The 27390-nt window shown below is 45.2% G+C and overlaps 1 protein-coding gene across 11 annotated transcripts in view; it reads right to left on the reverse strand.

The window, feature by feature from the left end:
• Positions 1–27390, reverse strand: part of CCDC88A (coiled-coil domain containing 88A) — a 248647-nt gene that overhangs the window by 139561 nt on the left and 81696 nt on the right. For all 11 annotated transcript variants that reach the window (XM_014573127.3, XM_014573125.3, XM_014573124.3 and 8 more), the window contains exons 5-7: positions 9666–9735; positions 4730–4788; positions 2148–2231 (exon numbers count right to left, since the gene is read on the reverse strand). In XM_014573127.3, the coding sequence (XP_014428613.1) occupies positions 2148–2231; positions 4730–4788; positions 9666–9735 (213 nt within the window). The remainder of the gene's footprint in view (positions 1–2147; positions 2232–4729; positions 4789–9665; positions 9736–27390) is intronic.

The following is a 27390-nucleotide window of genomic DNA, read 5'->3' on the forward strand; positions in this document are numbered from 1 at the left end:
GAACAGCGGCAAGTCTCGCTCGCCAGCCGCACTGTCTGGCGATCTGCACATGCGCAGATTGTTCTGCGCATGTGCAGATCACCCGAACCCAGCTCTTCCGGGTTGCAATCTACTCGCCCCGGGCGAATAGATTGCATTATTTGTCGAGCCTTGCTGAAATGAATGCCAGGAAGCCATTGATCCAGATGGAGATGAATGGCACGATGAAAAACTGCTCCTATGCCATCTGCTATAGTCAGTTCTTGGTGAGAGCAGCGAAGGAGAGTGGGGAACCCTTTCTGGCATTTGAGTGTGCCCCGGGTATAAGACACTACTGAGGAGTGTGGTGAGCAAGCTCCTGATTTGAACAGTGAGCCTGGCTGAGGAGATTTTTGTAAGTGCCACGTCTTGTGCAGCACTTTCTTATGCTGCGGTGCCAGAGTGCAGTCAAGTTCGGTCTGACCAGTTTGTTCAGGCACTGTAGAGGTGCTTGTGGTGGTGGCATATGCAGCTTCGTGGGTGCCGCTGCCTCAATAGCACCGAACAGTGTGGTGCACTTGGGTTCTGACTCAGCTTTCCTGGCTGGTGCAGAATTGTGTTTCTCCATGGTGCCGGTGACTGACGGTACTGGGGAATGAGAGGCTCTGGACAGCGCTGGTAATGAGCATGCCGGGGAAGCCTGTGGAGCTTCTGAGCCTTTGCAGGATGGTCAAGCAGCCCTGTCAGCTGGCTTCTGCTGTCCCTGTGTGTACTCAGATTTGTCCCATGCAGGTTGTAGGGACTTTTCCCAGAAGAGACTTTTGAGCCGCATTTCGTGGTCTTTTCTGGCTCTGGCTGTCATGTTCTGACAAGAAGGGCACTTGTGTGTTGCATGAGACTTTCCCAGGCATTTAACACAGGAGGCATGGCCATCAGACATAGGCATCGAGTCTCGGCATGAGTCACATCTTCTAAAGCAGAGAGAACCCAGCATATTGAAGAAAAAAGTCACCACCGCGGCGCTTGTTTTTTCTCTTTTTTTTTCCTATACTGAACGTTAAAACTAACTATAACTGACTAAACTATGAGGAAAAAGTACTCAACTAATTCTAATAATCTTGTTTTTGTGTCAGAAAGAAGAGCACTGCTCTGACTCCATCTTCAGCCAAGGACGACAGAAAAGGAACTGACGGGCATCGTACCACACGCGCACTCGAGAAACTGCAGAGGCATGAGACACTGGGCGTGCAGGCTGCTGCCAGCCCCACAGCTGCCCTGTGGCTTCCATTAGCTCACCAAAAATCTCCAATCAGCAGTGTGAGGACGCACTGAGACCTGAGTGGAGCATCCACAGGGACACCACTCACTGAAGAACTAATCAATTTGAAATGTTTTTATTCGAGTACAGGTTGGACTTCCCTGGTCCAGCACTCTGAGTTTGCCAGACTAGGGGAGGTCAATTCTACCCCACCCCCACCCCCACTCAATTCCCGGCCGCAGCTATCATCCCTCTTCAGCTGCTGTCCCATTGCCCGCTCCACTCATGGTGATATCTCTGGCCAGTGTCCTGGCCACTGGCCCCACTTGGGCTGCCAGCCCCACTGCTGCTAGACCTGTGGCTGTCCCACGGCTTCCCCCAGATTAGGTAGGCTGCCATTGGACCCATGGCTGCCCCCAGACCGGTTGGACTGCTGCCAGGATCACGCTGCTCCCCCATGGCTGCCACCAGACCCGGCCAGGCTGCCGCCAGCTCCACAACTGCCCTGTGGCTTCCGTTAGCTTCAGCTGGGCTGCTGCTATCCCCAGTGCTGTCCTGTAGCTGCCCCCAACAGCCCTGCTGCACTGTGGAAGGGCTCCTAGCCAGGTCCTCCTGTTGCCCCATTCCCAGCCAACAGGACTCTCTGGCCCAAGAACATCCATAATCACGATGGACCATGCATGTTGCCAGACCCAAGAGTTCTAGGTTTTAGAGGTTCAATCTGAACAATCTTTAATAAAAAATGTGATTCATTCTCATTCTTATAAAATAAAGCCTTCTCAATTAATGTTCTCTAAAGTAATCCTTTAATGCTAATGTCAAATAGATTTTCTCTGTTTTTTACTAAATAAAAATTGTTCTGTCCTTAGTATTCCAGAAAAGCAAAAATGAAAGTTACTTGGATATCTGATAGTACAAAAGTAAAAAATACCTCTTGAATGTGGGCAGCAACAGCTGCTCTTGTATCAAACTCTAAACTTTGGATTCTTTCAATGAATTCTTCTTTTTTCTGACACTAAAAGAAATACATTAACCACAATTATTTTCATATTTTCTTGGTATATTCTGAAAGTTGAAAGCTGATGATAATACTATACAGCTAGTTTAAAGATACGTAACAGAAATTATCAGCTGTCTATTACCCTTACTGGCTAGTACAGATTGCATATAATTACAGCAAAGTATTGTAGTTTGTGCTTCCCTTTTGATATTTGTGAACTGATAGAATATCGACTTCAGAAACAATTGATGGTTTCGGCTTCCTAAAACTGGGCTATTTTTTGCACACATTTCGTGATGATGTTTACTTCATAAATAATGCCTAACGGCCTTTTTTTACTACTCAAAATGCCAACAATATACAGAGCAAATCTCCGTGACCGGTTTACTCTGCTTCCCTAACTAAATTTTAGCCAATCAAAACAAATTTACTCAGAAAAGTATAACATGCTTTTCAAAAACATCCAATTTTCATGCATAAGCTGATCACTAATTTAATGAACTCCTGGAAACATTATGTTTAATCGCATTGGATTGTAGCAAGTTAATGATGTTATAGGCCCCATTTCTGCAAAAAAAAAGACATATACCATTTTAGCTTTCTACAGATAAGTAGTCCTCCTGAAGTTTAATGATTATTTTCAGATGAGAAGACATAGATCTTGTGATTGATGTTTTCAAATAATTTAATTTTCATTAGGTCAGTGTAGATTTAATTCAGTCTGAGGGAGATCAGCAAAATAGTGCAAGATTTATTTCACATAAATAGTCCAACTGACTATTTACATACAGGTCAGTGGGCACACAAGTCATTGCTAGATGAGGGCTACAGTGAGTAAATGTCATTCTACTGAACCCTCTCAAACTAAATTCATCTGCACTAGTCTTTTGGCATAATAAACATAAAAAAACACTACAGAGCACCATCATATAATCCATGTCTTCTAATCTGAAAATGACTATTTTAGTTTTACCTTTATTTTACCAGATAATTAACTTATACTAATTTAGTTCAGCTTTGCCCTTTAGAATTCAGTTCAAACTTACAAGCTCTGGCCTTTTATTTATGTCAATACAATTAATTATGATCCCAATTTAGCACATGAAGCAAAAAAAATTACAATCCTGATTTGTTGGTTACAGTGGCAAAAGAGAGGCCTGGTTATAGTCAGGGTGAAAAGACACCAAAACAAACATCAAGTGACTGTTATCCTATATAAATGTTTTATTCCATATCTATTTTATCTTAAATACACAACAGAATTTCACCTATATCTTATTTTGCTCATTACATTACAAGTCAGTATCTAGAATATCCACGACAGTTTGGTAAACCCAGACCTTGCCTGTATTTCTAATTAACACTTTAAAGGTCAGTTTAATTGCCCCTAAATAAATAATGGAACACTCTGCTTTCCTTATTCCCAGGGCTCGACAAATAATGCAATCTACTCGCCCACGGCGAGTAGATTACAACCCGGAAGAGCCAGGTTCAGGCAATCTGCGCATGCACAGATCGCCGGACAGCGCGGCTGGCGAGCAGGGCACGCCAGGGTTTGGTGAGCCCTGCTTATTTCCATAGGTGAACAATTACTCAAGTAAATAATTCCACTGAAGTCAAGTAGATAAATTTATGGAGAATAGGTCCATCAATAGCTGATGGTGTCCCTAGCCTCTATTTGCCAGAAGCTGGTAAAGGGTGACAGGGGACGGATCACTTGATATCCACTGAAGCACCTGGCATAAGCCACGGTTAGAAGACTGGGCTACATAGGCCTTTGGTCTGACCCTGTATAGCTGTTTATATGTTATGTTCTAATGGGATTACTTGTTCAAGTAAATATTTAACAATACGATTAAAGTGTTCATAATTTGTCCCTATGATTGTTAAAGATACACATCTCCTACAATTTGCATTTGAAATTTTGACTATAGGGAATGCATACAAGAGTTCAGGTATTTAGTCGGACTGAAATAAAATCAAAGGCACAAATAGGCAGCCTAAATGTAAATGTTTATTTTTAAAAGGCTATTTTATCATTTTTTTCCCTAAAGTAAAATAGTTCTTTAGTAGTTTTAATCACCCTCTTCAACCAATTTCATGAAACAGGGAAATACAATGTATTTTTATTTTAGAATGCCAAGAAAATTAAATAAAGCAAATTAACATTAACAAAACAATGAGAAATGCTAAAAATTAAGGTTACTCCAACAATATTAACTCATTCATGTTGTTTGTGTGTCATATTGAGCATTCCAAATTTTCTTATAAAATGTAAACCTTAATTAAGAAAAAGATAGCTTATTTATTTATACCACAAAATATACAGAATGTTCAATGTCACCACCTTAATATTCTTAAGGTGATCTTAAAAACTGTTGGAATTTTCTCAAACAAATTGGGGGGGGAGGGAGAGATGGAGGGGAGAGGATATATTTGCACCAGGGAATAACCATTAATTAAATATATTTAATATAATAAGCAAGCATGTAAAAATATACTTAAAAACTTACCTGAACTGCACAACCAAGTAAGAGCAAAAGTAGTTTTTTAATTTCTTCAGTGCCTGGTTCTAAAATAAAATAAAGCATTATAGGTGCAAGTAACTGTTTAGATATGGTTTCAAATATGATCTTTATGAAAAGCATTGTACATTTTATTTAGCACCATTATTTTTATACAACTCTTTGGCCTAGTTGAGAATTATCAAAAGGAAGATGGGGGAATGCATATCAAGCTTTCAGTTGTTCCCCTTTATATTTTAAAAAAGTAACTTTCAGCGCACACGCACACATACTTTATTACTCTGAAGTAGTTTCCAGAATAAGAGTAGGTTTCTTACTGTAACTAGAGGTCCTTTCAGATGTGTGGTCCCTACCTGGATTCAAAGATGTTTGTGCATGTCCACCATGTGCCAGAGCCAAAGCTATTTGCAGTAGTGTCTGTTATCCTCCATATGTGTTAGATACATGGTGTATCTGAGGCTGTGTGGATTGACACCAACATAGAATAGAGCCCCCAGCAAAGTGGATGGAAGGTGGATATCGGAAGACCAAATACGGACCATACATCTCAATAAGCTTTCAATAAAAATGAGTAACCTCCTCCTCATCAAGTGATGCTCCCTATATGGATTCCAGATGTGGGTGAGTTTCTAACAGCATTTAGCAGTGAGCTAGATGCAAAGGAAGTGGTCAGATTCCCTGTGGGACCCTTACTAAATGTGGGAGGTAACCAAGTGACAGATGTTTTAGAAAAAAACTGAAGTAGTCAATGCTTTTTGAGTCTGTCTTCACAGACAAGGTCAGCTCCCAGACTGCTGCACTAGGCAGCACAGTATTGGGAGGAGGTGGGAAGCCCTCAGTGGAGAGAGAACACTTTAAGAACTTGTGACGGCACGTTGGGGTCCCCCGTCTCCTGCACCCCGAAATGGCACAAACAGACTGCACCAGCCAGTAGAATTGAGGAAGTTTATTGCCTCTCCAGGATACAGCACAGCACAGATGTAGTCTGGTCACAGAGCTGGGCTAGGATGCCTCAGGCCCCCTTGAGTTGGGGGGAGACTGGGCCCCTAAACTCCAGCTCCTCTCCCTAGGCTGTCTCATCCATCCTCCCAGACAGCCACCAACCAACCAACTAACTTCCAGCCCTGCCCCCCAGCCAGGGCAGCATTCCACCTTCCTTTGTTCCTCTCCATGGGGGGTGTCTGGCCACTGGTTCAACAAGTTTGGCATTAGCTTGGCCTAGTGAGGTTTTCCCTGCTGGGTCTTGCTCCAGACAGCAGGGGTCACCACAGCCCAGCAAGTACCCCCACTACGTCACAGAACTATTTAGAAAATCTGGACATACACAAATCCATGGGGCCAGATCTAATGGACCCGAGGGTGCTAAGAGAGTTGGCTGACATGATTGTGCAGCAATTGGCCATTATCTTTGAAAACTCATGGCACTTGGGGGAGATCCCAGATGATCAGAAAAATGTAAATGTAGTGTCCATCTTTTAAAAAGAGAAGAAGGAGAATCCAGAGAACTGTGGACCAGTCAGCCTCACCTTAGTCCACAGAAAAATCATGGATGGTCTAGACAGTACTGGGTCCTGCCATGAGGGCAGGGGACTGGACTCGATGACCTCTCAAGGTCCCTTCCAGTCCTAGTATTCTATGATTCTATGGAGGGAATCCTCAAAAAATCCATTTTGAAGCACTTAGAAGAGGAAAAAAGTGATCAGGAATAGTCAACATGGATTCACAAAGGGCAAGTCCATGTCTAAACAATCTGATTGCCTACTATGACGAGGTAACTGGCTTTGTGGACATGGGGAAAGTGGTGGACATGATATACCTTGACTTAGCAAAGCTTCTGAAACAATCTCCCACAGTATTCTTGCCAGAAAGTTAAAGAAGTATTGATTGGATAAACACACCTTAAGGTGGATAGAAAGCTGGCTAGATTGTCAGGTTCAACAGGTAGTGATCCATGGCTCAATGTCTGGTTGGTGGTCAGTATCAAGCAGAATGCCCCAAGGGTCGGTTCTGGGGCCAGTTTTGTTCAACAACTTTATTACTGACCTGGATGAGGGGATGGAGTGCACTCTCAGCAAGTTCACAGATGACACTAAGCTAGGGGGAAAGGTAGATACACTAGAGGGTAGGGACAGGGTTCAGAGAGACCTAGACATATTGGAAGACTGGGCCAAAAGAAATCTGATAAGGTTGAACAATGACTTGGAGTTCTGGCCAAGACTTTGGAGGGGGTGCAATTTCAAGGCACTGTCTACTGTGAAAGACTCAGACCAGTGGGCAACCACAGTCTGATGGAAAGTAGATATGCCGGTCTCTGGGTGAACAGTTTTCTCCTCCCCGAGTAAACAGGGAAGAGGCTTCTGCTTCACTATCAGGAAGAACTTGGGGCCAATTAAGAATCTTCCAGAAGCAGCAGGCTAATGAGAACACCTGCAGCCCATTAAGGATCAGCTGGCACTAGATAAAAATCTCTCCTTCAGGGAAGATTGGAAAGCCAAGGACTAGGAGTGATCAGGTGTGCTGGGGAAGAGCAGAAAGATGTGGTCAGGTGCCAGAAGCAAGGTACTGAGAGGAGCTGCTTCATGAAGTGACTCAGGAAAAAGCTGCAGCTCTGGTGGTGATAGCAGTAGCTACTGCCATTAGGGTCTGCTGCAAAGCTCCAGCCATTGCCTGTGGGTCTCAGACTACTGGCAGATAGTGTTAGCCTCAAAGGCTCACTGTGGCCCTCTACACAGCCTCTTTTCTCTTTTCTAGAAGCAGAAGCCACACACATCATGGGCTAGTTTGTAGTTCTGGGGTAAAAACTCCCCTCTGGAGCTCTGATCTCCTTTCTCAGGGGCAGGTTTTTGTGATGTTGTGAAGAAGATTGGGGGGGAACCCGGGCCCGCCCACTACTCTGGGCTCCAGTCCAGGGACCCTAAGACAGCAGCAACAACAGGCAGGGCTACTGTCACTCCAAATCTTGCAGCTTTTTCCTGGGCCACTTCTCTAAACGATCCCTCCCAGTACTTTTCCTTTGGTACCTGCCAGTCAGATCTCAGCTCACACCCACACAGCTCCTCTGCACCACATTTTCTCCTTCAGTCCTTTGCTCTTTTCCTTCACCCTTCCTTTTAAAACAGCTCCACAGGCCTTAATTTGCTCCAGGTATCCAATTGTCCAGTACCTTCCAGCAAGCTATAATTGACCCCAGGTGTCTGCCCAATTATACTACACTTTAGCTTGGCCCTTTTTACTCAGGAAAGAGAAAACTGTTCACCCAAGCCCCAGCATGTCTTCCCTCCATTAGTTTGCGGCAGCCAGCTGGTCTGCATCTATCACAGGTCACTGTACTGGAACCTGGAACAGAGGGCAGGCATGGGTTCCCCCCAACCCTCCCTGCACAACTATGGAGGCCACCCTTGAAAGGGGAGTTTGGAGTAAAGAGGGGTTCTCCCCAAAATCTGTTTGATTGGCCTATGATGAGAATGGTTCTGTAGCCTGTGGCCCTTGCCTCTAATAAAAGGTGAGAGGCAACAAGGAGAACCATATAGCGCCACTGAGGCGAACACTTTCTTCCTAGAAGCACAGGACCCCGGAGACAAGGCCAGAGCTCTGCCATACTACACTAGGGATGATTTTTTTAGCTGGTAAGCCTTACCTATAATGGGTGAGGTTTAATGGGTTCCAGTTAATGAGTAGAGGCTAAAGCAGCTCCCCACCCATCCCGAGCAGGAGACTACTCCAACCCCATGGGGTCAATCACAGGCAGGGGTTGCTTCAGCCTGCCAGAGTAGCCCCTGTCCATGGTGGGCCCAGCCTCTCCAACACAGGAGGGGCTGCTTTAGCCAGCTGGCCAAAGTAGCAACTATCCATGCTGAGCCTACCATAGATACATGTTGGTTCGCTGCTTTTGGGAGATGACCGTAGAACCTGCAACGAAGCATATCCTTGCTCCTGGGGAAGCTTCACTGTGGGCTCTACAGTACAAATTTTATTTAAGCTTTATACTGCAGAGCCTGCAACGCATATAACTGTGCAATCACTAGGGCTACGTCTACATTGGCACCCCTTTCCGGAAAAGGGATGCTAATGAGACGAGTCGGAATTGCAAATCCGCGGGGGATTTAAATATCCCCCGCGGCATTTGCATTTACATGGCTGCCACTTTTTTCCGGCCGGAGAAAAGCGCCAGTCTAGACGCGATTCTCTGGAGAATAAGCCCTTTTCCGGAGGATTTCTTATTCCTACTTCCCGGAAAGGGGTGCCAATGTAGACGTAGCCTAGGATTTTTAGCAGTTACACGATCATATTTGTAAGTTTGACTTTTTATATCCCTACACTACATAGTTATTTTCTGGAGCTCTGCTACCCCAAATCTGTCAGCTAGAGCTCGGAGACTTGCATCCATGAGCTATGTGGACATATCCTAAGAGGCCTACGAGAAGATAGCAGAAACAGTCAAGATTAGAAAAACTCAAGTCACAAATGAGTGGCAGCATGGTACCCAGGAAAAACAAATATATCACAGAAATGGCAATATACAGATTTTCAGATAAGTGTGGAGAAGGAAAGTTCAGGGTCCAGGCTAATGTCAAGGTTATGAACAGTATATTTGGCAATGAGATAACAGATGGGTAGTGTTGTTTGAAATGGGTCCTCTTGATCAAGAGAAATAATTCCTCCAGTCATGCACTGAAACCATGCAAGAAAAAACGATTGAAAAGACAGGTATAGTTTAATATAAATCTCAATGTCAGTAGGTGTATCACAAGATTTTATTTATTTGTTTAATATTTTTGTTTTGCTCATGGTTGATCTCTAGATCCGAGCGTTCTGTAGCTAAGTATTTGTTAATTTTCATTAAGCCCTCTGGTGTGATTCACTCCTAAATGACTTAAATTTTTAGTTAGCTCATTGAAAATGTAACAAAATAAAATAAACTTACCAGAAAAAGGATTTTTGCCAATTATTAAAACATTTGGCAAAGACATCATGATCAATTGCTGCAAATTCTCCTGTGGAAATCAATAACATTAATATTTTAATTCATGTGTATTTAGCATTTGATGTTTGACTAGATTAATCACACTTAAACAGAAGTTAGTGAAGTAGGAGTAGCTTCTAAATAACATATCTACATTGCAATTCATTCACACATATTCTAGATTTAACTATTTGGGCTTTGTAAAAACCTTAAAGCTTAGCATCATTTCTATATAAGCTTTGCTCTTTCTCTGTTGGCTTCAGAATTCATATAACCGGGCAGTGAAGGATTATCCCAATATACTGAAATCTCTTAGGGTATGTCTACACTACAGCGCTAATTCGAACTAACTTAGTTCGAATTAGTTAATTCGAACTAAGCTAATTCGAACTAATGGATCCAAACTAAAAAACTAGTTCGAATTAGCATTTTGCTAATTCGAACTAGCATGTCCACATTAAGTGGACCCTGAACCGAGGTTAAGGATGGCCGGAAGCAGTGCCGGCAGGGCATCAGATGAGGACTTAAGAGAGTGGAGTTGCTGCCTCAGGCTAGCCGAGGGCTGTGCTTAAAGGGACGCGACCCCCACCCCAGACAGACAGTTCTCAGGGGTGCACTGCTTGCAAAGCAGTCCTGGCTTGGAGTGCCCTGAGTGCCCACACTGGGCACATCACAGCACTCGGCCATCAGACCGACTGCACTTGCCGCAGGCTGCCATCTGAGGAGAGGGGGTAATTGGGGGGCTGCAGGAGAACTTCCACCCCCAGAAGCCCGCAGAGCCAACCCAGTCCTCCCCATCGGGGGCTCGTACCCCATTCCTCCCTCACCTCCTTCCACTTACCCTTCCCTAGCCCCCCTTCTTGATGTACAAAATAAAGAAAATGTGTGGTCAAAAATAGAATCTCTCTTTATTGAACAAAACTCAGGGAGACTGGGAAAAGGAGGTGGGAGAGGGGAAGAGAGAGGGTGGCAGAGGGGAGGGCAACTAAAATGATCAGAGGTTTGGAACAGGTCCCATATGAAGAGAGGCTAAAGAGACTGGGACTTTTCAGTTTAGAAAAGAGGAGACTGAGGGGGGATAGGATAGAGGTCTATAAAAGCATGAGTGGTGTGGAGAGGGTGCATAAAGAAAAGTACTTCATTAGTTCCCATAATAGAAGGGCTAGAGGACACCAAAGGAAAGGAATGGGTAGCAGGCTTCAAACTAGTAACAGAAAGTTGTTCTTCACAAAGCAAAGAGTCAACCTGTGGAACTCCTTGCTGCAGGAGGCTGTGAAGGCTACAACTAGAACAGAGTTTAAAGAGAAGTGAGATAAAGTCATGGAGATTTTGTCCATGGAGTGGTATTAGCCAGGGGGTAGGAGTGGTATCCCTGCACAAAGTTTGTGGAATGCTAGAGAGGGATGGCACGAGACAAATGGCTTGGTCAGTGTCTTCGGTCCATCCCAACCAGGGTCCCTAGGGTTGGCCGCTGTCGGCAGACAGGCTACTGGGCTAGATGGACCTTTGGTCTGACCCAGGACGGTCATTCTAAGCTCAGGGCTCAGGGGTCTCAGTGGACCACCTTGATTTTCAGGCACACCTGCTCCTGGGTGGCCAGGCTGGCAGCTCTCCTGCCCTAGACGGCCGCTTTCCTGTGCCTAGTGCGGAGGTTGTGGACGAGGTCCACGATGTCCACACTAGACCAGGCGGGTGCCCGCCTCTTGCGGTCCCGGGCAAGCTCCCAGGAGCCGCCAGCCTGGTCCCGGGAAGAGGGGGAGGGCTGGGGGGCATCGGGTGGGTGGCTCGATCGGTGCCAGGTGCAGGGTCTGCTAGCTGGGTGCTGGCTGGCTTGCACCTGGCACGGGTATCGTAGCCAGCCCGTGCACCTTTAAGGAGTCCGGGGCCGGGAGGGGGGCATACGAGTTTCCCTGGTGGTGCCCAGAGTGGCCACCAGGGAAAGCTTGGGAGGGATAGCCTCCCACTAGTTCGAATTAAGGGGCTACACACCCCTTAATTCGAACTAGGAAGTTCGAACTAGGCTTAGTCCTCGTAAAATGAGGTTTACCTAGTTCGAACTAAGCACTCCGCTAGTTCGAATTAAGTTCGAACTAGCAGAGCGCTAGTGTAGCGCCTATGAAAGTTAATTCAAACTAACGTCTGTTAGTTCGAATTAACTTTGTAGTGTAGACATACCCTTAGTTACACAGAACCAGCATACAGATCTTAATAGGGATGTAAGCAACTAGTCGACTAGCCGATAAGCACAAGAGTTGTTATCCTGTCAAAGAATATCAGGTTTGACATGACTGGTTCTTTACAAATAATTGCTGTTACCTATCACCTTATTGTTCCACTTTCTACTAGATGTTGTGTCACTAATACGTTTTAGCAGAGATAGGTAGGATTTAAGTGAATCTACAGCAAAATAAATAGATATCCTTAAAATGGCAGGGAAGCAAACTACTATGAAATATCTACTTTTTTTTATTTCCAAGTACATTCTTGTGGAAGCTTACCTGGATTTGGATATGTGACAATTAAAGCTATTAATGGCCAGCCATCTGTGTAGCTGCACTGGTTTGAGTTTGAATGTAGAGTGGCAAAGTCACTTTTTGCACCAGGAGGTTTTAGCCCATTTTCAAGTAGGAGAAAGACTGTCTACACTACAGTGATTTGATCTGAGGAAGTGGGTCTGGCCCACAAAAGCTCATCTCCTAATAAACCATCTTGTTAGTCTTTAAAGTGCTACATAGTCCTGTTTTTTGTCTACACTACAGAGTGCTTCAGTAGAATTACAGTGGCAGTTGATGTCTGAAATCTGTAATCAAGGCAAAACCCTAGTCTAGACAGAAGCTAATTCTTTTGAGGAAAAGTGATTTCCTTTCTGTTCCCAGATGTTCATACCACAGCAGATGCCATCAAATGTGCAGCTTCCAAGTAATGTTTCTGTATTTCTCATTGTAGCGCAGATTCAGCAATACATACAATTCCAATACAACATGCTCACAATATGCAAAAACATTATAGTAATTATCTGCATTTAAGAGCAAATTTAAGAACTAAAATCAGAAATGCTCTGACACATAATACAGCAACTCTAAATATGTTTCTGTGGATGGAACCTGTTTGACAGGAGAATTTTAAGATTTCTTGCAAGTATTCTCAGCTATACATAAATATTTATGGGTAACACAGCTTTCAACATAGAATATAGGGATGTGCAAATTGATAGCTCGTTTGGGTAAGATTAAAGTAAAACTAACTATACCGGTGTTACAAATGCTTTAAGTGAGTTATACACAGCAGAGAAAAAAAGTGTAAACCTCTCTAAGTTCCTTCAATAAAGGACCAACCACTTGATAAAAAGTTCCCAGTGATAGTAACAACTATTACCTGTTGAAGAGAGACTACCGGGCTAAAAATTATGTATTTTAAAAGCAATATAAAAAGAACATCTTAAATAAGTAAATCCAAAAGCATTCTAAAAATACAAGGCTGGATCTTTTGGATACAGCTGAAGAGTACATAGTTTACATAATTGCAGATGGATGTAAATGTGGTATGATGCTCACCTTTGTACTCTTACAATACTGAACTGTCTCTGTGTCATGCTTTGACAGACCCTACAGCATACACTAGAGCAGCTGATGTGATAAGTTAACTAGCATTTTTGGAAACACAACCAACCATTTGCATGACTTCACTTTCTTGATTTTATAATCAACCAAACGGATTTTAACTAGTCTGCAGGTCTGTTGCATAGAGTACTACAATGTGACTGTAATACAACTATAAATAATTACTATACATCAATTCTCTGGACAGTTGTGGGACCCGGGTAATACGACCCCTCTAAGATCATTTAATTTGTTTTGGCCAAAAAAAAAGGTTGCCGGGCCCTGCAGTCAGACATCCTGGGGATGTGAACAGTCCTGAACAAGGGAGTTTGCCAGACCAGAGATGGTCATTCTGGCTCCTCTGCTGCCAGCCACTAGAGTTTCCCTGTAGACCACCAGCCTCTTAGCTGGGCTACCCCTTATGTCCCGCCTACCAAACTGCATTGTAGGCCCTGGCCAAGCTTACTGCCTTTTTCATGGGACCAGCTGGCAGAAGAGCTGGCCTGTCAATTCCCCAGCTGCAGGACTGGCTCCACTCCCAGTCAAAAGGGTACCACGCTATCAAGGGGCTATCAAGTATTACCCTAGCATGATCTGTCCATATTTTTATCAACACCCTGTATATGAGTGGTACCGGGGAAATACAAACAGTAACTTGACGTCCCTTGATCATGAACACATTCCCCCAGGAGTGTTTGCCTAGTCCCAATCTGAAGCAAAAATTGGGATATTTCTTGTTTACCATAGTTGCAAAAACTAGTTTCAAGTACCCCAGGTGTGGAATGTACTGTGCACGAATGTCTTGTTTATTTCCCGTTAATGGTCCAAAGGAAATTTTCTGCTGAGCTCTTCTATGGTCGTATTCAGACAGCCAGGTAAGGAAGAAGGTGATATCTGAACATTTTTTTTTTTTGAGACACAAATTCCAGAGCTTCATGATTTCTGTGTCTAGCAAGTGGGACCAAGCCCCCTCTTCCCCAAATCTGTTTACATAAAACATGCAGGCAATATTGTCAGTCATTATCCTAAGATTGGTTTTGCATGAAACAAAGAAATTGGAGGCAAGTATTCCATATTGCTGTCTCAGGACTGTTGCACAATTTGGCAACCAAAAGATTTATGGCGCTGAAACAGTTGAGTGGGATAAATGCTACTTCCTTCCTTGAATCGAGGTGTGCTCCCTATGAACTCAAGCTGTCGAGTAGGAGTGAGTGTAGATTGGTCTTCGTTTATTCATAGCCTAACAGTCTGGAAAAATTGGACAGTCGTATGTGTGGACTGGATTGCCTCATCAAGGTCGTAGCTTTGAGGAGACTCAGAGGGGTAGCCGGGTTAGTCTGTAACTTTAAAAACAACAAGTAGTCCAGTGACTGTGCTTTGCTGTTCCCAGTCAATGGAAGCAGTGCAGGCTGGGATACCACTTCCCACAGCTCTCACTGCCTGAGAATGGCAAACTGCATCAACTGAGAGCTGAAGCAGACATGCCTGCAAACGCTCAGGTAAACAAAGTGTCTGGCGACCTGCCAGGGACTAACCCTAGCAAAATGCAACTGGCTCGCAGGCCACAGGTTCCCCATCCCTGAGTTATACCAACCTAACCCCCCAGCGTAGACAGCTTGTAGAGGAAATTGCTAACACCTCTCTCAGAGGTGAATTAACTACACTAACAGGAGAAACTCCCCCATCAGCATAGTAGCATCTTCACTAAAGCTAAGTCACTGCAGTGCTGTACATTTAGTTAAGCTAGGAGTCACATCTGAAAATGGGAATGAGAACATATCAAAATGAACTGTCAAGAAAGATACATTCCTCTGGAATAATAAAGATCACAAATCCCAAAACAAACCACTGGAGACATGTGAGAACTGGAGTCAAACCACTCTCAACTGAGGGACTCTAAGAACGAACTTCCAGATATTAGATAAATCCAATGCACAGTTTGCATTACAAAGCGCCTTTTTTCGAAAGAGCACTTCCAAAAGAAGACGTTCTTCCTCATAAAACAAGGTTTTCCACTGTCAAAAAAAACTGCCATGTTCTTTCAATTTACTTTCAAAAGAAAGAGGCAGCAGTCTAGACGCAGGTAAAGTTTTTTCGAAAAAAGGCCACTTTTTTTAAAAAAAACCTGCAGTCTCGACACACCTCATATGAAAGGCTTTGTCTACATTACAAAGTTTTGGCATCAGAATCTGCCTTTTGGCAACAAAACAGTGAGAGCACACACACTTCAATGGAGCTTTTGTTCGGGGAAAAACACCCAATTCAGCAACAAAATCATCCATTCCTACAGGAGACTTACCTCCCACTTTACTGTCAACGAAGAGCTAATGGTGGCTCTGCTGCTTGTTTTATCAACAGAACGGGCTTCTGAGGGCATCCCACAATGCCTGCCCTGATGGCTCTGCTCAGCTTTGGGCTCCACTGGTCTGCAGGCATGTGCGCCTCCCCTTTAATAGCCCCCAGAAGTATTTAACAGCTGAACTACTCTCCTGTTCTGCCCTACACTTGGAACATATTAGCAGGCAGATTGCTGCTGCAGCAAGAGGGGGACAGGCTGCTGTGCTGCTTTGATAGTCCTCAGCTCAGAGAGTTATCAGAGCTACTCACGATGCTGCTCCCAGAAGCTGAAGAGACTGAATCCCAAGCTGCACAGGGGTCAACTCTGCCTTCTCATAACATGGCAATGTGGGATACCTACCTACAGTGCATTGCTCACACTGTTGATGATGGTGCCCCAATGTGGAAATGATCTGAACACTCTTTGGCAATTTTTGTTCTGTTAACCTCTGGGTGCTGGTATAAATTTTGTTGACAAAACTTGGTAATGTAGACATACCCAAAATGGTGCGTGTTCTCAGTAGCAGCGCTTGCATTGATGCAAAGAGTAGAACACCAGAGGTATCTATTCCAACATGCAACTCATCAACATCAGGTGCGGGATCTTTTGGGAAGAAATTGCAAAGCCTAATGGAGGTAAACAAATCACACGGGGTGACTGGAAAAAAGTTCGATCATGCAATTTTCTCCATCCCACAATATTATTTGCATCCCATGTTTTGTTCCTCTTTTCAAAAGCCCTTCAAACCCATGCATCTGCCATCTCTATAAGAAGCATGGATCCTGTGCTGCTCTCTAGTATTGCGTTATCCATTCAGAACACAACACACCAAGTCTGACAGTATTTTCAGAGCCAACAGAGGAGTTGTGAGAGAGATGACAATGCCTTCCAGAAAAACATACTGACTGAACATAGAGAGAAACAATTCCAAGTTGTTGATGACTTCACAGAGAGACTGCAGTCGGTGGTGCACCAATTCTGGGCCCAAGAAACAATCACTGAGTCGTAAGGGCTCAGGTTCACAGTGACAAGCAGTGACTGCAGAATTCTCGGCTGTACATAGAACTCTATGTGGAGCTCCCCTCAGCCTTCCAGTGCAGCAACCCCAAAATGGAAGGTGCACACATGGTTGAAAAGCAAGTGGTGATTGTTGTATGAAAGCTAACTGTGCTAGACTGATTCCTGATTGATCAGTAGCAATTCAGATTTGGGAAACCCACTGTGGCGTTGCTGTGATAGAAGTATGCAGGCCCCTTAATTGCATCCTGGTACAAAGGACTATGACTCTTGATAATGTTCAAAAAATTCTGAACAGTTTTGCATCAATGGGGCTCCCAAAGCAGGGTGGGACAACAGATGATATGCATATCCTTATTTTGGTCCCAGACCACCTTGCCACAGAATCCATCAACAGGAAGAGCTAATTTTCTGTGGTATCACAAACACTGGAGGATAACTGGAGACATTCTACTAACATCAATGCAGGCTCGCCAAGGAAGGTGAATGATGCATGCACAGGCCACTTCAGAAACACTTTTAAAAACACAGGCCACTTCAGAAACATGCAAGTAAGGACTTTCTTTCCAGACTGTCAGATTACAAACAGGAATGTTGAAATGCCAAGAGAGATTTTTGGAGATTTACTCTGCACCCCTTAAGAAATTAAGAATGACTATACACAGGAGCGGCCTGAGGCCGGCTGCGGCAGTTGGCACCCTAGGCGGAAGGTGCGATCAGCGCCCCTTCCTGCTCGGCCGTTAATGGCCGTGACGTAATCACGGGGTGTCCCATGATGTCATCATCAGACGCCCAGGCCGGCAGTGCCCTAGGCAACTGCCTAGTCTCATGAGCCGCTCCTGACCATACAGGATCAGAGCAAAGGTCCATCTAGCCCAGTATCCAGTCCTCCAACACTGGACAATGCCAGGTGCCAATAATCAGTAAATCATTTTATTTACAGAAAAGCTGCAGAGGTGGTCTGAGCTCTAGTTGAGTGGGCCATGAGGGGAGGGACTGGAACCCCATCCATCCCGGAGAACTCCCTAATGCAGGCTGTGATCCAGGAAGAGATCCTTTGTGCCGAGACCAGCTGGCCTTTCATCCGTTCTACTATAGTGACAAAGAGCTGAGGTGACCTGCAGAAGAGCTTTGTTCTTTCTAAATAAAAGGCTAGGGCCCTCCGAACATCTGAAGTATGTAACACCTGTTCCTTACCCAATGTGGGAGGCTTGGGGTAAAAAATTGATAGGAAAATGTCCTGTGACACATGAAATTTGGACACTATCTTTGGCAGAAAGGCAGGGTGGGGGGGCACAACCTGACTTTTCCTTGAAGAAAACCATATATGGGGAGTCTGCAGTGAGGGCTCTCAGTTTGGACACGTCTGACCGATGTGATGGCCAACAAGAGGGATACCCTACAGGACAGGTGTAGTAATGAACATATCACCAAAGGTTCAATTGAGGGTCCCATAAGTTTAGACAGGACCAGTTTGAGATCCCATTGGGGGACGGGTTGCCTGACATGCAGGTAAAGCCTATCCAGGCCCTTCAAGAATCAATGGTTAACAGATGGGATCCCAATGGGATCTCAAACTGGTCCTGTCTAAGCTTCCCCAACACCCAGATGGAAAGCGGTAATAGCCGCTAGGTGGACCTTGATCGAGAAGGAGGATAAACCCTGCAACCTGAGATTCAGAAGGTAGTCCAGGACCCAGGGTACTGAGGCGTCTATGGCCCAAAATCCCTTTTGAGTAGTCCAGATATGGAACCGCTTCCACTATGCTAAATAGGTAGCCCTGGTGGAGTCCTTCCTACTACCCAATAGTACTGCTTGCACCCGAGCTGAACACTGAACCTCAGCCACCGTTAGCCATGAAGCTTCCACCCCAGGAGATGCAGAGAGCGCAGGTCTGGGTGCCGAAGCCTGCCACCGTCCTGCGCAATCAGCTCTGGGGCCATAGGGAGAGCTATCAGCCTCTCACATGACAGACTCAGGAGGGTTGAGAGCCAATACTGTCTGGGCCATGCTGGGGCGATGAGAATCAATGACAACATGAATTCCCGCACCTGCAGGAGCAGCCTGTGGACTAGTGGAAATGGCAGGAAAACATAAAGCAGATCCATGGGTCTCCCCGAGAGCTCCATCCCGGTCCCAATGAGAGCAGAACCGTGGGCATTTCCTCTTCTGTTGTGTGGCAAACAGGTCCAGAAGGGGAAAGCCCCACTTGTGGAAAATCCAGAGGGCCTCGTCCCCCCTGAGAGATGACTCGTGACCAGAGAAGGATCTGCTCAGCCGATCCGCCAGATTGTTGTGGGAGCCCGGGAGATAGGAGGCTACCAGGCGGATATCTGCACGAATGCAGCGATCCCACAGGCGTAGGGCCTCCTGACACAGGTGACGTGAGCGGGCCCTGCCCTGCCTGTTGATATAGGAGACCGCCGACATATTGTTGGATAGGATAAGTACCGACTTGCCCCTGAGTCGATGGAGGAAGGCCGCACAAGCAAGACAAGCTGCCCATAGTTCCCTGACATTGATGTGCAGGGAGAGATCTTCTCTGGTCCACATAGAGGGAGGTGTAAGTTCATTAACCCTTTCAGGAAGCGTTTAGTCATCGGGTGAGTCATTATTGAAAAACCCTCAATTGAGTATGAATGCAGAAATGGCCGAGAGATGGCCAAGAGTCCCAAGTGGGAATGATATATATGGAATGCATAATCCAGGATACGATGAGTTGGAATAGACATTGCATCAAGTTCATTGGCCAAGCACCACGAGTGGAAGCAACGCCATTTATAAACATAAGTCTTCCATGTGGAGTCGCATCTGCTATAGAGTAGAACTTTTCACCTCTTATGAGCAAAGGGTTTCTGTACTACGGAAAAAGCTAGGAGCCACACCGTGAGGTGCAGTCGATCGATTTGGGATCGTGCCATAGACAGTCCCAGTTGTGTGAGCAAGTCGGGTCGTTTGGGTAAATGATATGGTGCTTGGCAAGACATCTGTAAGAGGAGAGGAAGCCATGTCTGTCTGGGCCAAAATGGGGCTATGAGTATCACCATGGCCCTGTCCTCGATTATCTTCTCTAATACTCTCAGGAGAAGCGGAACTGGAGGAAAGGCATAGAGGAGATGGTGAGTCCAGTTTATCAGAAATGCGTCTCCCAGGGATTTCGGCCCCAGACTGGCTCTGGAACAGTATTTTGGGCATTTCACATTGAGATGTGTTGCAAATAAGTCTATAGTGGGGTGTTCCCACAGCTGAAATATGGAGTGGGTCACGTCTGGGTTGTGTTCCCACTCATGTTGAGGAAAAAAAATATCTGCTCAAGGCATCTGCAATTGCATTATCCATGCCTGGGAGGTATGTGCCTACAATGGTGATTCCATGATTTATACACCAATTCCATAACTTCATGGCCTCTTTGCAAAGGGATCTGGATCGGGCTCCACCCTGTCGGTTGATGTAGTAAACAGTGGTAGTGTTGTCGGTAAAGACTTAAACTGTCTGGCAGCGAATCCTCGGAAGGAATACCTTACATGCATTGAATACTGCCCTGAGCTCCAGGAAATTGATATGTTGGAGAACTTCTTGTGTGTTCCATTGGCCTTGAGTGAATTCGCCCTCACAATGGGCTCCCCAGCCTAGGAGAGAAGCATCCAAAGTGACTTGAACAGTAGGGTGTGGATGGTGGAACGGGACTCCAGAGAGCATGTTGACTGGAGAAGTCTTCCATGTCAGGGATTGTTGCACCATTAATGGTAGCGCTACTAGTCTGTGTACATCGCAATTGCCCGGGGGATAGACGGATGCCAGCCAGTGTTGTAGGCACCTGAGATGTAGCCTGGCATGTTGTACCACATGTCATGGCAGCCACGTGCCTCAAGAGTTGCAGAAAGGTAAGTATTGGCACCTTTGGACTGATGGACAGTGTTTGCGTGAGGCACTGTATTCTGTGGAATCTTTCTGAAGGAAGAAAGGCCTTGGCCGTTATAGAATCTAATCGTACCCCAATGAACATGAGGGATCTTTGCGATATGAGTGAGGACTTCGGGATGCTCAGTACGAGGCCCAGATCCACAAATCTCTTGTGACTTCGGTGGCCTGAAGTGTGTGCTCGTCAATGCCTTGGCGATGAAGATACGCTGCAACCACTGAGAGCATCTTGGAGAAGACCCTGGGCGCGGACGATAGGCCAATCGGGAGGACCTTGTATTGAAAGTGCTGCATGCCTATGATGAACCTCAGGAAGCATCTGTGAGCTGGGTATATTGTCACGTGAAAATAAGTGTCTTGCAAATCGAGAGATGTGAACCAATCTCCCTTGTTGAATGCTGGGAAGATAGAAGTTAGAGTCACCATACTGATTTTTTGTTTTCTGAGCTACTGGTTGAGATTTTGAAGGTCCAGGATAGGTCTCCATCCTCCCGATTTTTTTCTCGGTGAGAAAATAACGGCAGTAGAATCCCTTGCCCTGGAACTATTTAGGCATTGCTTCTACCACCCCAATCTCTGAGTTGGAGAACTTCTTGCATTAAAAGTGTCTTGTGAGATGGGTACTTGAAAAGGGTGTTGGAGGGGGAGGTGGGAGGACTGGAGAGAAGGGGGATGGATGTATCCTGATGTTATTAATTCCTGGACCCAGCGATCCGTGGTGATGGCAAACCATCTGTGCTGTTAAGATCTCAGTCGGTGGTAAAACAACTTGTGTGATTCCAACAGATACATTAACGGAATGGTTTGCTGTCCCTCGATAGGACCATCAAACTTGCTGCCTGTTGTTCTGAGGATTGGAATTTCTTCCAGTTTGCGGTCTACGCTTTTCCTCTCATAGTCTACTGCGTTGTTGCTGTTGGTCGTGTTGTCTACATCTGGGCACCATATACGAGAAGGGCCTCTGCTTGAAATAAGGTGTGTAGAGTTTACGATGATAGGGAGGTGTGTACATCCCTAGCATTCTTAGGATAGCTCTAGACTCTTTTCCAGAGTGCAGCACTTGATCAGTTTTTTCCACAAAAAGACTGTCAAAAGGCAAGTCCGCGACCTTTGTTTGTAAGTCCTTAGGTACTGATGTCATCTGCAACCAGGAGGACCGCCTCATGACTACTGATGTTGACGCGGCACGTGCTGCCACATCAGCAATATCCAGGGAAATTTGCAAGGCTGTTGTTAAGGCCGTGTAGCCTTCCTGGACTACTGCTTTTACAAGCTGCCATTTGTCTTCCAGCAAGTGCTCTAATACTGCTACCATCTTCGAATAATTATTGAAGCTATGGTTGGAGAGGTGTGCAATATAATTCACCATTCTTAGTATAAGTGTGGCAGAGGAATAAACCTTCCATCTAAAAAGGTCTAATCATTTGGACTCCTTGTCAGCTGCAAAGTTTCTGTGCTGCGATGTCTTAGATTTTTGTTGCGCTGAATCAATGACTAAAGAATTTGGTTGTCGGTGCATGAACAAGAATTCCATCCCTTTCGGGGGGACGAAATATTTCTTGTCTGCCCTCTTATGTGTGGGCTGGGATGATGCAGGTATTTGCCAAGTATCGTCCGCAATCTCTAGGATTGCCTCATCAAAGGGTAGTGCCGTTTTGAATTTCTGAGACTGTTGGAGGTTCTTCAGGAGGCAATGCTGTTTCTGTTGAACCTCCGCCACATGTAGTTCCTGGGATTCCTCCACTCTTTTGAAAAGTTCATGAAACTGACAAATGTCGTCTACCAGGGAAGAATCTCCAAGGAAAACGGCATCATCCGTTGAGGAAGAAGATTGGTCCGTTGGAGATTGTACCTGGGGCTGTGCTTGTTCCGGTGCAGTTACTGGCACTGGTTCCAGTTGTCTCGGAGGAAGAAGAATATCTCCAGATGGTGTAGGCGGTCGAGTGGAAGCCTCCGGTGGCGTTGGTAGTCTGGAGCTGCTGTGAGAGTGACGTCGATCACATCATGGAGACCTAAAAGAAGAATGTTTGGAGGAATAGCGACGTCGGTAATGGTAGTCGTGATGATGGTAATATTGGTTGTGATAATAACGTCTAGGTGAATAACCTGGTGAATATCATCTTCTGGAGTCAGGACAGTACCTAGAGGAGAATGAGCGTGTAGGTGACCTCGGAAAATGAGATCGGCATCTGGCATATGATGAAGAACGGGAATGCCTGTGGTATTGCTGAGGTGACAGTGAGTATCCTGGAGAACGCCTGTGATGTTGTGAGATAGGCGTGGTGCGGGTTTCTTGCTGAAGCGGCACAGAAAATACGGAGGCTGCCGATAGCAGCTGGGGAGAGAAGACCACGGGTTCTGGGCTTGGAGAGAGGGTTATTATCCTCTTAGACTCGTGCTTAGCCTTTTCCCACACCAGTGACTGGCTTGCCCCGGATCAATGTCACTCAGTGCCGTGGCATGCCCTGTGACAGCGTCTGGAGCGAGTCTGGTCAATGACTCAATTGCGCTCTGACGAGACTTGCTTGGTGCCAACAGGGTAGTCAGCGCCGACGTCGGTGTCGATGATCCACTCAGCGATGGTGCCGAAGACGGTGCCGGGGACAATTGCTGTGAGCTCGGTGCCGCAACCGCCGAAGCCGATGCCTGCGCCCCTGGTGCGGGTGCCGATAGAGGTACGGATGACACTGAGGAAGTCACGGCGGTCGGTGCCAAAGACTTTTGTTTAGAGTGAGCCGGGGCCGATTCAGGTCTTAGAGGCACTGCCAGTGTCAATGCTAACACCGTATGAAGAGAGGGGCTTGGCTCCGAGACACCACAGTTTGACTTATGCTGTTCGGCATGCCGAGGTAACCTGATTCCTGAGGTACCTGGCTTATCACTCACGCTCTTAGATGTAGACGATGAGCGAAGAAGCAACTTTTTGCCCATTGCTAGGGCCGCAGATGTGGATGGTCTGGACAACTTAGCGTCACCAGGCTGGAGGGCTTTGCTGAAAAGGAGCAGTTTTAAGGAGCATCTTGCAGTCCCGCCTGGCTCGGGCAGTCAGCATTGTGCAGTATGGGCATTTTTGGGGTATATGAACCTCGCTCTAGCACTTAGTACACACAGAATGCCCATCAGACGCTGGCATTGCGTTGCGGCACTGTGCACACTTTTTGAAGCCAGAGGAAGCTGGCATGATGAACTGAAGAGAAAGTTTCAAATTTCAGAACAGAGAGGGGATGAGGGGAGGGAGGTAAATGTCTGTGAGCTAATAATATTAGAAGCGATAATTGGGGAAGCTATCTTTGTAATGGGTAAGATAATTAGCATCTTTGTTGAGACCTCGGCGTAAAGTGTCAAATTTATGCATGAATGAAAATTCAGAGGATTCTCTTTCAAGTCTGGCGTTAAAATGTCTTTGAAGCAGGATACAGGTAATCAAGTCATTGAGACAATGCCCTTTCTGGTTGAAATGGCAAGAAACTGATTTTTTTTTTGTGATCCTGTCTAATATCTTTTGTTATAATATCTTCTAATATCATTAGCTCACAGACATTTACCTCCCCCCCCCCTCTGTTCTGAAATTTCATTTGTCCTTTTCATATGTGTTTACTTTTTTTGATTGTATCCCTTTGGTATATATGGTCATGCCAATTTTCTTCCACAATTAAATCTGAGGAAGTGGATCTGGCCCACGAAAGCTCATCACCTAATAAACTATCTTGTTAGTCTTTAAAGTGCTACATAGTCCTGTTTTTTGTTTCAGCTAGACTCGACTAACACGGCTACATTTCTATTACTATTTTACAAAGTTAGGTTAACATAAGCTGCCTTGCATCCACTGGACTCAGAGTGCAGACCAGCCCTGCAGAAATTTCCCAAATCTGAAGGACTCTGGATAAGCTTTTCTCTCTCACCATCAGAAGCTAATCCAATAAAAGGTATTACTTAACCCACTTTGTCTCTCCAATGTTTTAACAGATTTCTTCATCCTCATTTCAATGGATGTTCTTAGATGTCATTAACATAAGCAGAATTTAAACATTTATACTGAGTTAAGAATATAGAAACTTTTCCTTTTCATGAATTAGGAAAATCAGACAAGCCAGAAGGATTCATAGAGCAAGAGAACATTTTTAAAGAGTGAATAATGTAAAGGAAAAAGTATCGTGATTATGCAGTTTTGCCTTGAACTGATAAAACAATCTTAAATTATCTAAGATGTTAAATAGGTTTTTGCTTTCTTTTTCAGTGATGAGGGTGTAAAGCATAATTAAAAGAGTGAACTTATGTGAATGACATCACAAAAACAGTTTCAAATGAATATGCAAATATTCTAATTATCATCAACTTCATGTTTGTAAGGCTAGTTATTCTTTCAACTACACAAAAAACAATTTTCAATGGGTGCAATTAATGGAGACCATTCTTTAGTGTGTACAACACTTTCAGAGTGTTGATACCAGGCATAACTTTTTTCTTTTCATACTTATAATATTATTCTAAGTTATTGTGCATCTGTCTCTCTCTGATTCACCAGTGTAGAACTAGAAACTAGAGCTATAGCAAAATACTAACTAATGCAATTGCAAAACCGGTTTATATTTCAGTGTTTACATTTTTCTTCCCCTAATAATGGTCATATCTCTACATTAAATTTCTCTTACACAAAAAAAGGGGTAACTAGAACATGACGCAAATTTTTAAATTCAAATTAATCAAGGTAATGACTGCAAAATCCAAGGAGTCTGTGGAAAGGGAGGATGCTCTTTACTAATAGCTTTCATTCACAGCAACATTTTTTTTTAAATCCCCCTTTCTGCACCTTCAGTATCTAAAAAAAATGGTGCAAGGGGATTCTGACATTAGCGCTCTGAGCTCAGATATCCTTCTAGCCAACATGATGGCCACCAGAAAGACCACCTTCCAGGAGAGGTGAAGTAAAAAATATGTTGCTGTGGACTCAGATGACAGGACCATTAGTCTGGTGAGAACCAAGTTGAGGTCCCAGGGATTAGCAGTTGTCACAGTCCCTTAAGGAAGTGGTCTATCAGAGAGTTAGTGAAAACAGACCTTCTCTGGGCCCCCCGAGTGGAAGGTAGAAATGGCCACCTGATGAACCCTGACTACGTGGCCACCGCCTGTCATTTCAGATTGAGCAGATAGTGTAACATAATGGGGATGGAATACAACTTGATAGGGTTCCCTACCCTTTAAAGAACCCAATGGTTTGATATGATCTGAGCCCAGGCACTGCAGAAATGGGATAAACTGTTCACAAGGAGTGGGAGCTAACCCGCAACGTCAACTGGTGCTCTGTCCTCAGGCGCATCTTCGTAAGATGGATTTTGGGCCCTGGGCTTGTTTGGAGGATCCTGCCTCCTGACCAGAGGAAGATCTAGAACACTTGCCCTTCACCTGCTAAAATCCTGAAATGAGCTTCCAGGTAAAGGACGCAAGGGGCTTGAAGGGATTCCTTTGGGAAGCAGGGATGTGGATGTGGATGCCTACGGACTTGAGAGTCGCTCAGGAGTCTGAATCTCTTTGCTTCACAAAAAGGCCCACACAGTCAGAGGAGAAGTCCTAGATTGGATTGAGCATCAATTTTTGATGGGGGGACATTATGAGAATTTGGTAAGTGGTCAAAGACTGCACCCTTCTATGATATTGCAGGTGTGGGGTCTGTGATGGAGGTTGAGTGCAGAAGGGAGCTCAGGGTAGGGGACTAGAGTACAGGAGGTGCAGGGTCTGGGAATGGATATGGGTGCAGGAGAGGATTCTGACCTGGGAGTGGTGTAGAAAGGGGTGCACAGTCTGGGAAAGAACTGTGACCAAGAATTGTGGGGGAGGGGAGGGAAGTTCAGAAGGTTTGCACTGTGACTGGTGCAGGAAGGAGGACGGAGGAAGTGGGGTGTTCGTGAGCCACCTAGGTAGCCTGCACCTGACAGCAGCCCAACAGACTTTTGGACAGATTCCCTGCCCGCCACACCCCCACATGCCACTCAAAGCAGCCAGCTACTAGAACCATGTTCGTTTCTGCACCACACACCCCAACGATGGAAGTTTTGTGTGCTGCCTGGGCCACAAGCATGGCCCAGGCAGGTCCCATTAGCTGGTTTCCTAAGCTGTTGCCATTATTGTCAGGTCCTAAGCTGAGATCATTTCACATGCCAGAGACGGATGGAGCCTGGCACAAATTTGCCTGTGCTAGGCTCAGCTCCAGAAGCCAGTCTTTGGGAACATACACCACTTAAGATAAGCACTGTTGCCAGCATAGCAAGAACAAGTATAAGATAAGGGTAAAGCGCAAGAACGCATAAACAATTCTGTTTACCCTAATGTACTGATCACGAAAACAGGACCAAAGGACAAGAAGATCCAGATCAGAACCAGATGGATAACTAACTGCTAAGCTCTACATCATCACTAATGAGTAAGCCCTGGAAATTTCCAAGCTGCCAAACAGGGCAGGAAAATTGTATTTAAGGCTGCCTCAGAGCCTAGTAAATCGGACCTCACTGATAGGCTTTGGATACCGGTGCCTCGGAAGCTGAGACAACCTCCCACTTCATCTGCAGCCTACCCGGGGTCCCAGGCTTGAAGGACAGGACATAAGATACGCCTCTTCTTTGTTATGTTCTTCCATTTATGGGGCACAGCTGTTAGCTGTCAAGAAATAAACTGTGTTTGACAGATACCTGTGTAGTGTCCTTTGTACTTTGGGAACCCAGTGTCGGACCTTAGACTTACTCTGGCTAGCTACAGCCACATAACCTAGAAACCTCAGCTGAGATTAGGACCCATCATACCGTGTATTGTACAAAGT

The sequence above is a fragment of the Pelodiscus sinensis genome, chromosome 3 (genome assembly GCF_049634645.1).
Source record: "Pelodiscus sinensis isolate JC-2024 chromosome 3, ASM4963464v1, whole genome shotgun sequence".
In the NCBI taxonomy this organism is placed as follows: Eukaryota; Metazoa; Chordata; order Testudines; family Trionychidae; genus Pelodiscus; species Pelodiscus sinensis.